Source organism: Ochlerotatus camptorhynchus, unplaced genomic scaffold (genome assembly GCF_037179485.1).
Source record: "Ochlerotatus camptorhynchus isolate MF236.1 unplaced genomic scaffold, CSIRO-AGI_Acam_v1.1 ptg000215l, whole genome shotgun sequence".
Classification (NCBI taxonomy): domain Eukaryota; kingdom Metazoa; phylum Arthropoda; class Insecta; order Diptera; family Culicidae; genus Ochlerotatus; species Ochlerotatus camptorhynchus.
In genome coordinates, this window is record NW_027040705.1 from 1,019,420 (window position 1) to 1,034,498 (window position 15,079).

A 15,079-nucleotide genomic window follows, 5' to 3' on the forward strand; every position below is an offset into this window, starting at 1 on the left:
CATGCAGGTTAAAAAAAAACCTGTTTAAAATACAGAATTGCCAAGGCAGGAAAAATGTAAAACCACTGATCTATATCATAACAATTAAGGCTGGTAAGTTACTGTAGGAACTGGAACACCTAGGTTAAAATGAAATGTAATTTATTTTGAATTTAAAACAAATAAAGAGTTGAAAAAAAACTTTCTGTAATATTTCAATAGTATAATTTATAATTCCCTTGCAAACCCAAATAAATCTATCTGCGTAAAAATAAATAAAATAAGAGTATTTGCGTAAAAAAAACCTCGCCAGTATCACACCCAACGTCAGTGTCTATACGTAAGCGTACTACAACGCGGCTCTCAAACAAAGGAATAACAAGTGTGATACTATCACTGCTAGACTAGATCTTTGGCTCTCTCATGCAGTGGTTCATCAGAGACGGGAAGCTTAGAAATCCCCATCGCATGCCCATGCCACCATTCTATCGCGGCACGAGTCTGCAACGCCGGCCATAAACCTACCGTCTCAAATACTCCACTATAAAGCATGAAATTAAGCCCGCCCACCAGCAACAAGGTTCAAAAACTAGCCAAGGGGAGGGAAGGATCCCATTTGATCTCAAACATTAGTTTTAACATAATTCTTCATCCCGCACTTTTTGTGCACCTGCACTTTTTTTTTTGTAAACATACCACCGATCAAGGGTTTAAGAAAAATTGCGAATGAATTTAGATGGTGAAGGTAAATAGATCAAATATCGGGTAGTAAAAGACTGTCCATAGAAATTGACTGAGGTATCTTAGACATGACAAAAATTGCGATTCAGCTTAAAAAATATCGAGACACGAACCTGTAAAATTGTTCATGATCTCGTAGTTTGAAATGAATTAAAAATTATAGTGCATTTTTTTTTCTCGGGTCTCGAACAAGGAAAGTTCTGTAAAATCTTAGACATAGACAAATCTCTATAGTATTCGACTGAATCAGTAAATTTTGTGATTTCCAGATTATTATAGGCTCAACAATCTTATAAAATACCAAACGAGGTTCGATTCACTCGCTTCGACGCTTTCGCTTCATGATGATGATGATGATAGTTGTCTACCACTCATTGTAGCACAGAAACTACTCAACCACTCATTGTAGCACAGAAACCTCTCCTCACTGTTGACCTTGATCAAGCTTAATAACCTCTGATTGTCATCAGCAAATCTATGTATGAGGAGCCAAAAAACGGATGGATGGACAGCTCAATTGGTTCCCGAGATTCTATCCGCTAGACTATAAATATAGCGACTGTAGAGTTCTTCCGCAGCTGTCAAAGTTCCTGGCAATTATTTTAAGCCTTGTTTATTTCACAGCTGCGGTGGAACTTCTTGGTCTTCTTGAAATTAATCCTTAAAATGAAAAAAAAAACTTTGGAAGAGCAATATGATCTCAGATTAACAAACAGCAACAAAATTTTACGACTATGCAAAAGTTTATCATTTAGTCTTACATTTTCATGATTCTGGGATTTAGAGAAAAAGAATGTCCGAGATCATAGAATAGTTTTGAAAATTCTTTTTTGAGAGTCAAGATTTAAAGAAAAATACAAGTTTGTGGACTTTAAGAATGTTGCACCATAAAAATAGAGTCGTTAAAAAAAACAAACAAAAATATAAACAGATTCAACCACTCCAATAAACTTACTCATGGCTGTAAGCGTGTGCAGAAATAAAATAGTGATTTAGTGACCAAATAGTAACTAAAAACTGACTTATAGTCAACCGGAAAGTGATCAAAACAGCAAAAAAGAGACTCAATCATCAAAACTGAATGCAACATTCCAAAACCAAAAATGGCAAGAGTTTTGGTAGACACACGCCTTCGAAAATCAACCAATTTAAGTTGACTACTTTTTGAACGTTGAACCTTTAAGTAGTGCTGATTTTGATTTTGTTAAGCAAATTTCCTGTGAAAATAGTTTCCAGTGTGGTACTAGTTTAGTGTAAATTTTAGATTAGCTGTTTTATCATAACAATTATCTTAACACAATTTCTTTCTTGTTATACTTATTTAAAAAAGATTAGTGAAATCTGTAAATCAGAACACACATTTTGTAGCCCTTATTCTAATCCAGTGAAGAAATTATTAATTTTCTTTTAAATAATGACAATTCCTAATATTAAAGTTGTTTTTCATAATATCCATGACAATCGACACACATAACAGTAAAAATTATTAACCTATTTAATAGAAGTGACTCATTATGGGATAATTCAGCCAAACCTAATCAATGCCTTATTTTGAATCTAAAATAACATCCAACTCACCTCATGCTTCGTCCAACGCGTCTTGGTCGATTTGTCCCCTTGCGAATGTTCAGAAAGATCATCGTCCGATGTGTCCATTTTGGTGTTTCTGCTGCTACCTTCTTAAAGTTTACTTCCAGCTGGCGCAGGATCTTCTATCAAGTTCCTTCCGCGCGCGCGCACACCCCTACCCTTCTTCCCTCCGATCTATCACTTTACACTTTTCTGTTTCTTCTCCTTTTTCGTCCTTCGATGCTTCCTGCTATATTCTACTACGCACTTTATTCCGGTATCCTCACGCAGACTCGGATAGCTCTGGCGGCCCGGACCACTCTTTATTCACTATTCACTCTCTTCCCCGTAGTGCTCCGCTACTCTGGGGTTCGCCACCACTTCAGCAGCAATCATCATCATTCATGACACGGTGCTTCTTCGATTTAACTCATCCCCGCGTGCGCTTCCTGCCTCTCTGTTAAAAAAGTAACACATGTACCTTAACGCTAGGGATGGTCCCTTCTTTCCCAATAGCAAAAGCTATCGTAGAATACAAGAACATTAGTTAGCCCCGTCAAGAAATGCAAGCATCCCTAGCTTTCTTCACACCATACGCACATATGGATGTGTGTTCAATGTTTAATTATTGCCCTTCCACGGCAGATGTTTTGTTTTCGTTCTCCTGTGCACCGCGTGCGGAGTTTGTCCTCGATCTCCCATAGGTACACCACTTCTACGGGGCGCTTTTAGGCTGATCCTTTCTCACTCACACTCGCACTGTAGCACCTCGCGGCTCTTATATACCTTCTTGCTCGCACGACCCGAGGAAGAACTACCACTTTATTCCCGACCGACCGACATACATAATATTATTATTCCGGAGCTCTTTCTATGCGAGGGTCATAGGCACTGAATCGTCCCCTTATTTTTTCGCTTGCCCTTATACACAACAAGCTCGCGCTAACACACGGGAAGGGAACGCGAAAAAAAAAAAGGGTGCCACTATTTACTTCCTCCCGTTACTCTTTGTCTGGTGTGCCTTTGGTGGATTATTTTGGCACTGCAAGTGGATCCTACGAATATTTTACAATATTACGGACTTATAATCTTTCAATATTTCCTAGCGAATGTAAACAATGAACACACGCACTATTATTTTACTGTGAAGCGTTTCAAAAGGTAAGCACTCCGTAAACACCAACACTCGGACAATCTTCCAGCCCAATGTACTCTCCCTGCTGCAGCACCACACGCAATATTTTCCACTGCGGGAGGAAGCACTCCGTTTCACTTCAGATTCCGTTCTGAAACCTTGAAATTTACCTCTCCCGTATAGTACGGATACTAAACTATGAAATAACACTACTATATAACACTTTAGGTACTTTTCTGCACTAATCCTAGGTAGTCATACTGGAGAAATTCTAATTCATAAGAGTAAAACAGCAGCAAACTTCTGTTCTGGATGGCTGCGGAGGAACGATCGTTTGTCGGCTGCTTGTCTTTTTCAATTTTGACACTTACCGAAAGCGTCGCCGTCGCGTTCGAAAAAGCCTTTTCGATGACAATGAGCAAGGAAAAAAGGCGCGAGGTTCCGATGGAAAAAATATGGCGTTACGAGGAAATTTGAAAAGGGTAAGCCAAGGTGAGTATATATAAAACCTGCATACAAATCCGAGTTCATATCTCATTTTACGGAATTCTATTGATGAATAAATTTAGCAGCAAATGAATTAAAATGAATGAACTAAATTAATGCAAATCATTGCCGATGCCTGCGTCGTGACCTTTAGCGTGAATTAATATGATGGTTTGGATTTTCGCGCAGGATTCTAAGCAAACATTATGCAGCTCATCCAATCAGAATTGGTATTAAAAGTTAATTATTCATGAATATTTAGTGTTCAGGATTAATAAACATTGCCCGCAGGAAGACTTCTCCTTCCCGTTGGTTATATTGGTTGGCGTGGACGTGCCTTGAGTTTCGAGAAATCATCGAGAGAAGTCATTGTTTACAAAAGCTGTTACGCTCTAATTCCAGCTTAATCAAGACATGTGCACCCAATTGGCGTTGACGGTGACTCTGTAGCTCTTTACTCCTATGAGAAAATCCATAAGCAAACGTCAGACTGTGCGTGAAACATGGCCGAAAATTCTCATAAGAAACTATCTATATTTGCTGGAAGAGAAATTTTTTCGACTGTGCCGTCAACGCCAATTGACCACTTTGTCAAGCAGTTTTTGCGTGACTTTCTACCAGCGATTTCACAAAACTGGACAAACCAATTTCTATTTTTTTATGAAACGCACAAATGTTGGCTACTTTTCTCGTGGTTCTAGAAGAAAAAATCTCAAAATAATGTTTTATTTCAAAGTTCGAGTGGTAGTAAACGTCATTTTAAGTGCTTGAATGAAGTGGTTAATTCTTTTTTATTTTTGCCTGGGGGATGGACCATACAAAAAAACCGAGGGAGAAGACATTGTAATCTCTACTAAATATGCTTCCAAATTATTATAGGAAAGATTAGGTGGGATTAAAAAGGTTAGTGATATTTATTATGTTATCTGTCAGAAAGCACGATGAGTGACTATTTACTTCAACGTTTATTTATATATGAGCAAAAAAGGCAAAAAATCACGTTGATACAACGAAAACTTCAAACGTTCCAGACTGATTTGCAGACAATTTTAAGGAGTTTGCTGGCACTCCCAAGGTTACCGACGATTTTGTTGAAGATTTCCGATACTATACCAGGTACTATACCCATTTTTATTGCCATTAAACAAATCACAGATTTAATTGTACGATTGTATCTAGCAAGCATTTTATCCAAAAGCAAATGGAAAAGTATTGCCAAAATTCTAGTACTACACAATGTTTGTTTTGATTCGCTATGAAAGTTTGACAGATAAAATGAGGGGTTAGTGGAATTTCAACCACCAGCGCCGGCATCTTAACCCCTTCATTCGAGCAGTTAAAATGACGTTTACTACCACTTGAACTTTGAAATTAAACATTATTTTGAGATTTTTTCTTCTAGAACCACGAGAAAAGTAGCCAATATTTGTGCGTTTAATAAAAAAATAGAAATTAGTTGGTCCAGTTTTGTGAAATCACTGGTAGAAAGTCACGCAAAAAATGCTTGACAAAGTGTTCAATTGCAATGTGACGCCGTCCCCCGCCCCCACTTAAAAAAAACGTGTTGTTTTATGAAAGTGCCTAACAATCCTCATAAAAACCATGCTAAAAACCAGTGTATTTTGTATCCTCCAGGCTCGTTACCGTTTGGCATCTTGTCATGATAGTGATATTTTTTGATGACAATATTAATATTCATTCAAGAGTCAGCAAAAATTATTGGCTTTACTGAAGATACAGCTAATTGCTAGGGGCATCCCACTCTAAACTTTCTATTTTCCCTCATATACAAATAAAGTTCTAAGTGATATCTAAGATACCTGAAAATACCTAAAAATACTTAAGAAATATCTAGCGTTAGTTTTTTTGGTGGGTTGCTATACCGATTTAATTTGTTTGTTTATCCAAGGTCAGAAGGCTTGTGTGGAAATTGGCGAATTTGTTATGGAATTAGCATTAATTTTATTGAGAGAGTGAGCAGAGCAGCTGTATGTCACGAACTGTTTCCGGTGTAATCTGTTCGATTGGAACCAAAAAGAGTTCATTTTGATCTGAAAGACATGGGGACCTTTTGCTGGTTGCTCGTTCGGTTTGATTTCTATCATTTGTATTCCTTATCTCCATGTGAGTATTGTATTATAATAGGGGATATATTTGTACTTTCCGTCCGCTAGGTTCTTGCCCGTCAAACGATAGCTACGGGGAATAGCCTAAGCAAAATTGGAAGTGGTAAAACCTTTCACACCATACTATGGTGCGGACCCGGATCTCGTAGCTTCTCACCTTTTAAATGTAGAACATGTTTATTACAGTAGATAAAAAATCTTCAAGGCTGCATAGCTGGATACCATCGAAGCAAGATATCTTCCTTCTTAGAACCAAAGGTGGAGCGTGTTTGAAACATTTTTAGTTTTCAGCACAGCTCTCTTTTTAACTTTCCAGGAGGATATGGTTTATATTCTATATCGATTTTGAATTCTATACTCTCGTTGCATTAACTAATAGTTGGAGTATAATGGTCCAACGATAACATGAAACAATTATGGGATTGATTAAAATAGTCGGATTTAACTTTAAAGATTTCCTATGTAGAATAGAAACAAGCAATATAATGTTTAACTGTAATAGGTATTAGAATTTTAATAGAACATATTCGTTAATTCCCGAATAGAAATTGTAATGTAGGAAACATCAGCAGACATCTTCAATACATTAAATTTTAATGTGTATTGCTGTACCCTTAATGTATTCAGACTTCAGTGTGACATCCAAGTACATAAAAATACATTAGCCTCAAACGTTACATCAGAATCAAACGTCTTGACGATGTAAAATTTGACATCAGAATACATCCAATGACAACAGAACCAAACGTTACATTAGAATCAAACTTCATCACGATGTAATTTGTTGCACGCATAAAACATCAGAATACATCCAATGACAACAGAACCTAACGTTACATTAGAATCAAACTTCATCACGATGTAATTTGTTGCACGCATAAAACATCAGAATACATCCAATGACAACAGAACCTAACGTTACATTAGAATCAAACTTCATCACGATGTAAATTGTTGTCCTTCGGTCCCTCGCCGCATGCAAAGTTTGTTTTGTCCTGAGTCAGCACTACACGGCGAATGAGAACACCCAAATTTGAGTTTAGTTCATTCATAAATCGCAAAAAGTACAGGAACTCAGTTTTGAGTTAATTCACCTCTGTTTTTCCAGGTTTTCCAGGTTTTTCCAGTAAAATTTTTCCGAATATAAGAAAAGTAAAGATTGGATTCTGTGGATTTTCGTCAATCCTAATTTTCCTGAAGATTTTTGAAGTTTTCCACCGGAAAACATGAGGCAAATCTCGAGGCAAATTTACTCATCGCTGCGCGCTGCGTTCCTGCATTTTTTGCGATTTTGAGTACACTGTATTCAAATTTGGGTTGATCACATTGGCCGTGTACAGTTTTTTTTTTCGCGGTGTCCGTCGCGAGTTTTGGTGGCGATTCGGTGTCCGACGTTGCGGCAAATCCTTTGGTTTGTTTTTTCCGTCGATCTTGTTTTCCGTGCTGAGCACCAATGCTACCGACGTGCCAGGAAGGCAGCTCCCACACCTGGACCCTCGCCAGTTTCAAAGATTGCGAGTCCCGCGATCGCCCTTGGAAAAGGAAGGCTGTTTTTCAGGTAAGTAAATGTAAAAAATGTAAATTAATGTACTGTAATTATGTTTTTTTTTAGGAAAGTGCACCAGTGCGAAGCCGGATCCCGGTAGGGAGTCCGAAGCTGGATCCCGGCGGGGAATTTGAAGCCGGATCTCTTTGCAGGTTAGTGAATGTGTTTATTGTTTTTTTTTTATTTGATTGACGAATAAATAAATAAATAGGGGGAGGAGGGGCATAGTGAACAGGTGGGGCATAGTGAGCATCCCGCAGTTTGGCTTTGGATCTCCAGCTGCATGAAACAAATCAACTGGTAGTAGATTCAATATCATTATGATATTGATCCTACCACCAACTATTTTTTTTTTTCCGAACAGCCGGAAGTTCAAGCTGGATGCTCACTATGCCCCTCTTACCCCTACTAAAAGCTAAAATAAAGTGGAAGATGACGGGTTCCGTAGGCGGATCCCGATGACGGGTTCCGTAGGCGGATCCCGATGGCGGGTTCCGTAGACGGATCCCGATGACGGGTTCCATCGACAGATCTCGATGGGGAAACCGAATACGGATCCCGATGGGGAAACCGAATACGCATCCCGATGGGGATTCCTTAGACGGATCCCGATGGGGATTTCGTAGATGGATTCCGATGGGGAAACCGAATACGAATCCCGATGGGGAAACCGAATACGGATCCCGATGGAGAAACCGAGTACGGGTCCCAATGGGGAAACCGAATACGGATCCCGATGGGGAAACCGAATACGGGTCCCAATGGGGAAACCGAATACGCATCCCAATGGGGAAACCGAATACGGGTCCCGATGGGGAAACCGAATACGGATCCCGATGGGGAAACCGAGTACGGGTCCCAATGGGGAAACCAAATACGGATCCCGATGGGGAAACCGAATACGGGTCCCGATGGGGAAACCGAGTACGGGTCCCAATGGGGAAACCGAATACGGATCCCGATGGGGAAACCGAATACGGATCCCGATGGGGAAACCGAATACGCATCCCAATAGGGATTCCGTAGACGGATCCCGATGGGGAAACCGAATACGAATCCCGATGGGGAAACCGAATACGGATCCCGATGGGGAAACCGAATACGCATCCCGATGGGGAAACCGAATACGGATCCCGATGGGGAAACCGAATACGGATCCCGATGGGGAAACCGAATACGGGTCCCAATGCGGAAACCGAATACGGATCCCGATGGGGAAACCGAATACGGATCCCGATGGGAAAACCGAATACGGATCCCGATGGGGAAACCGAGTACGGGTCCCAATGGGGAAACCAAATACGGATCCCGATGGGGAAACCGAATACGGGTCCCGATGGGGAAACCGAGTACGGGTCCCAATGGGGAAACCGAATACGGATCCCGATGGGGAAACCGAATACGGATCCCGATGGGGAAACCGAATACGCATCCCGATGGGGAAACCGAATACGGATCCCGATGGGGAAACCGAATACGGATCCCGATGGGGAAACCGAATACGGGTCCCAATGCGGAAACCGAATACGGATCCCGATGGGGAAACCGAATACGGATCCCGATGGGGAAACCGAATACGGGTCCCAATGGGGAAACCGAATACGGATCCCGATGGGGAAACCGAATACGGATCCCGATGGGAAAACCGAATACGGATCCCGATGGGGAAACCGAGTACGGGTCCCAATGGGGAAACCAAATACGGATCCCGATGGGGAAACCGAATACGGATCCCGATGGGGAAACCGAATACGGGTCCCAATGGGGAAACCGAATACGGATCCCGATGGGGAAACCGAATACGCATCCCAATAGGGATTCCGTAGACGGATCCCGATGGGGAAACCGAATACGAATCCCGATGGGGAAACCGAATACGGATCCCGATGGGGAAACCGAATACGAATCCCGATGGGGAAACCGAATACGGATCCCGATGGGGAAACCGAATACGCATCCCAATAGGGATTCCGTAGACGGATCCCGATGGGGAAACCGAATACGAATCCCGATGGGGAAACCGAATACGGATCCCGATGGGGAAACCGAATACGAATCCCGATGGGGAAACCGAATACGGATCCCGATGGGGAAACCGAATACGCATCCCAATAGGGATTCCGTAGACGGATCCCGATGGGGAAACCGAATACGGATCCCGATGGGGAAACCGAATACGCATCCCAATAGGGATTCCGTAGACGGATCCCGATGGGGAAACCGAATACGCATCCCAATAGGGATTCCGTAGACGGATCCCGATGGGGAAACCGAATACGAATCCCGATGGGGAAACCGAATACGGATCCCGATGGGGAAACCGAATACGAATCCCGATGGGGAAACCGAATACGGATCCCGATGGGGAAACCGAATACGCATCCCAATAGGGATTCCGTAGACGGATCCCGATGGGGAAACCGAATACGAATCCCGATGGGGAAACCGAATACGGATCCCGATGGGGAAACCGAATACGAATCCCGATGGGGAAACCGAATACGGATCCCGATGGGGAAACCGAATACGCATCCCAATAGGGATTCCGTAGACGGATCCCGATGGGGAAACCGAATACGGATCCCGATGGGGAAACCGAATACGGATCCCGATGGGGAAACCGAATACGGATCCCGATGGGGAAACCGAATACGGGTCCCGATGGGGAAACCGAGTACGGGTCCCAATGGGGAAACCGAATACGGATCCCGAGGGGGAAACCGAATACGGATCCCGATGGGGAAACCGAATACGGATCCCGATGGGGAAACCGAATACGCATCCCGATGGGGAAACCGAATACGGATCCCGATGGGGAAACCGAATACGGATCCCGATGGGGAAACCGAATACGGATCCCGATGGGGAAACCGAATACGGGTCCCAATGGGGAAACCGAATACGGATCCCGATGGGGAAACCGAATACGGATCCCGATGGGGAAACCGAATACGCATCCCAATAGGGATTCCGTAGACGGATCCCGATGGGGAAACCGAATACGAATCCCGATGGGGAAACCGAATACGGATCCCGATGGGGAAACCGAATACGAATCCCGATGGGGAAACCGAATACGGATCCCGATGGGGAAACCGAATACGCATCCCAATAGGGATTCCGTAGACGGATCCCGATGGGGAAACCGAATACGAATCCCGATGGGGAAACCGAATACGGATCCCGATGGGGAAACCGAATACGAATCCCGATGGGGAAACCGAATACGGATCCCGATGGGGAAACCGAATACGAATCCCGATGGGGAAACCGAATACGGATCCCGATGGGGAAACCGAATACGCATCCCAATAGGGATTCCGTAGACGGATCCCGATGGGGAAACCGAATACGGATCCCGATGGGGAAACCGAATACGGATCCCGATGGGGAAACCGAATACGGATCCCGATGGGGAAACCGAATACGGGTCCCGATGGGGAAACCGAGTACGGGTCCCAATGGGGAAACCGAATACGGATCCCGAGGGGGAAACCGAATACGGATCCCGATGGGGAAACCGAATACGGATCCCGATGGGGAAACCGAATACGCATCCCGATGGGGAAACCGAATACGGATCCCGATGGGGAAACCGAATACGGATCCCGATGGGGAAACCGAATACGGATCCCGATGGGGAAACCGAATACGGGTCCCAATGGGGAAACCGAATACGGATCCCGATGGGGAAACCGAATACGGATCCCGATGGGGAAACCGAATACGCATCCCAATAGGGATTCCGTAGACGGATCCCGATGGGGAAACCGAATACGAATCCCGATGGGGAAACCGAATACGGATCCCGATGGGGAAACCGAATACGAATCCCGATGGGGAAACCGAATACGGATCCCGATGGGGAAACCGAATACGCATCCCAATAGGGATTCCGTAGACGGATCCCGATGGGGAAACCGAATACGAATCCCGATGGGGAAACCGAATACGGATCCCGATGGGGAAACCGAATACGAATCCCGATGGGGAAACCGAATACGGATCCCGATGGGGAAACCGAATACGCATCCCAATAGGGATTCCGTAGACGGATCCCGATGGGGAAACAAAGTTGCGCCAACTAACTCGGTCCCTGACTGCTTGTCTCCAATTTCTCGAGCATCCCACACTTCCTACATCTTGCTCCACTTGGTCTAACCACCTAGCACGCTGTACTTTTCTGCGTCTTGTACCGGCCGGATTTGAGGAAAACACCATTTTTGCGGGATTGTTGTCCGGCATTCCTAAGCACGCGTCGTTCGAAAACTCCCAGTGTTCCTCGAGCATTGTACATTGTCATATTTTTCATGCACAATAATTTTGTTTATTATATATTTGCAGTTTGTCAATTAGGTAGAAGACTGGTAGCCCAAAACTTTCCGCATTTGTGGATCATCCCGATCCACGTCCAAAGTGTCATGCATTATTGACAAATTGGCACAGCGGGTCGATTTAAAGGGAGATCTGGAGGCGCAGCGATCTTATTGTCATGATTGTCTGGTAGTTCACTCAAAAATGCTATAACAATCGCCAAGCTCGCTGTAATGTCACCAAGTGCCTCGTCACCCATGAATAGGCGCCTATGTCAGTGGTCTAACAACTCTTAGCGCGCTAATGGCATAGTTCCCCTGCCGCATAGAGAGTTGCCACAATGATATTAGGTTAGCTAAGGTCAGTTAACTGACTGGTGGGAAACGGGAGCTTAAGCAATGGCTATTCTGTATGCATTTAAGAGATAGTCTACCAGAATGGATGATTTTTTTGGTACTATTTTATGTTTTCTGATGGTTTCGGTTATGCAAAACATGATAATTAACTTTTCCAATGCTTTCAATTGTACAAAGCATTAGAGCTAGAAACATGATCTTGTAAACACTACACACCTTAACTGGTAGTTTGCTAAAAAAAAATGCTACAACAATCGTCAAGCTCGCTGTAATGTCACCAAGTGCCTCGTCACCTACAAATTGGCGCCTATGTCAGTGGTCTAATAACTCTTAGCGCGCTAATGGCATAGTTCCCCTGCCGCATAGAGAGTTGCCGCAATGATATTTGGTTAGCTAAGGTCAGTTATCTGACTGGTGGGAAACGGGAGCTTCAGCATTGACTATTATGTACGCATTTTTATGATGTTATCTAACAACAATGGTGTGTAGTGTTTACACGATCATGTTTCTAATTCTAATGTGTTGTAAATATAATTGAAAGCATTTGAAAAGTAAGATTCTAGTGTTTTGTATATCTAAAAACATTAGTAAACATCTACATTTGAAAACATTCAAACAACGTTTACTTTAAACGTTTTGTACATCTGAAAACATCAGAGAACAACAAACACGAAGTACAATTGAAAACATCCGAACAACGTTTAGTTCTAACGTTGTGTACATCCGAAAACATCCAAAAAATGTTTGGTTCTAGCATAGGGAAACATCTACGTTAGAAAACATCAGAATACATTTACATATAAAAACATCCGAATAACGTTTAGTTCTAACGTTTTTTACATCCGAAAACAACCGAAAAACGTTTGATTATAACATCAGGAAACATCTACATTAGAAAACATCAGAATACATTTACATATAAAAACATCCGAACAACGTTTAGTTCTAACGTTATGTACATCCGAAAACATCCAAAAACGTTTGGTTCTAACATCAGGAAACATCTACATTAGAAAACATCAGAAAACGTTTACATTTAAAAACATCCGAACAACGTTTAGTTCTAACGTTTTTTACATCTGAAAACATCCTTAAAACGTTTGATTCTAATGTCAATAGATTGAAATTTTTGACGTCAGACCGACATTAGAATGGCAAAATTTTGTTCCAAAATTTCTGATGTATACACCATGTTACGTTGCTTAAATACAACTAAATCATAATGTTTTCTAATGTTTGACATCAGGCATACATTTGATTTCGATGCTGATGTAGACATCAAAATCAAACGTTGGGCTAATGTAAATTTCTATTCGGGTTGAGAAAATCGATAACTGATAAACTTTATTTTTGCTTTCGATCAGATGTTTTGACCCTCCTGACCCATTCCTCCACTACCCATTCGCTTGGTCATCTTGGTTTCCTTAATAATATTATGTGACACGATTTTTTCGGCATCTTGAGCTTGTTTTTAGTTCCTCAACTGTACTGCAAAAAAACTACTTTGTCAGATGATTTGCTGCTAGGAAGGTAGGGGTAGTATACATTTGTGGAAATATATGTTCATCAATAGGATCCACCGAAGGGGTTTATGTAAGCCAATGAACAATCTGTGTTCTCTCGATCATATAAGACACCTCATAATTTATGCTCGAGTGCATCTCATGCCAACGATTGCAAATCATTGTTTTTTGTAGCTACGTCGATCTTGACCTTTGCATTTTAACATTTTGAATGGCTGAAAAATAGAAATTAGAAATATTTCATAGACATAATACAAATATCCACCCATTAACAAGAGTTTTCATATGAATTTGAATAAATACACGGCGAACGACTCGATGTAACAAAAAAAAGTCAACACTCTACACTAGCAACACGTCATAAAAACAAGTGTTACTACGATGAAAATATAATATTAGTTCAAAATACCTTAAAATACTTTAAAATACTTATGATACTTACGAAGAATTTAAAAATATTTAATTGATACTAGGTCTAAAGTTTAGAGTGAGATGCCCCTAGGCTAATTGAGTTCTTTAAGGGTATTGTAAAGATATTGTATTATAATCTGCATTAAAAATAGAACCCAAACCCAAAATTTCATCAATTTTGGTTCACTGGAACTATATTAAATAAGTACGAGTACGATTACATTTGCAAAAATCACCTTATTAGCGCCCCTCGGTGTCACTTTGTATGGGAGCGAGCTGTCAGTTCGATAGTTTAGTACCTCGGTTTAGTGTTAAACAATGAGGTTATTATTTTGCTTTAAATCCTGATGTAATAATCAAGATGAAAGTATGCGGGTTCGAAAAAAATATCGCTGTGCTCAGTAAACGAAACTCTTCTAGATCTAAGAGGAAGAGGTGTCTATCTCTATCTCTATCTCTATCTATCTCTATCTCTATCTTACACACACAAAATATAAAAACTGTATCAATAAAAAATAATGTATTTTCAAATTGAAAGTTTCTCATAATTCGTAGTTTTAACTACGAATATATTCAAAATGAAAGTCACGCTATGAGTTTAAAAGAACTTCTTTCAATTTTGGCTTGTAATTTTAAAAGTTCATTATTTGAAAGAAAAATTGTTCAACTTTCAATAATATGTGTTCATATCTTGGTTCATATCAACTTTTACTGGCAGCCACGAACCCTCATTTGCATTCCCCGCCTTTGTAACTCTGACCGCTAGTGGAAATTAGAAGTGGCAAAATTTCGCAAAATAAAATATATATACTATCTGAAATCTAGCATTGCTGCTACCATTTTCAAGGTTTGCATGAACATTTAGAAAAAAATGTTATTGTTCCTGTAAAGGT

General features: G+C 41.5%; 2 protein-coding genes across 4 annotated transcripts in view; one reads left to right on the forward strand and one right to left on the reverse strand.

Moving 5' to 3' along the window:
- Myb (proto-oncogene like protein Myb) overlaps positions 1 to 3,718 on the reverse strand; it is a 42,896-nt gene extending 39,178 nt beyond the window's left edge. The window contains exons 1-2 of one of the 2 annotated variants that reach the window (XM_065224765.1): positions 3,595 to 3,718; positions 2,299 to 2,744 (exon numbers count right to left, since the gene is read on the reverse strand). In XM_065224765.1, coding sequence (XP_065080837.1) covers positions 2,299 to 2,376 — 78 coding nt within the window. In that variant the 5' untranslated portion in view covers positions 2,377 to 2,744; positions 3,595 to 3,718. The remainder of the gene's footprint in view (positions 1 to 2,298; positions 2,745 to 3,594) is intronic. The other variant, XM_065224764.1, reaches the window with a different exon arrangement.
- Positions 1 to 15,079, forward strand: part of conv (convoluted) — a 378,533-nt gene that overhangs the window by 197,187 nt on the left and 166,267 nt on the right. The gene's annotated exons all lie outside the window — the stretch shown is intronic.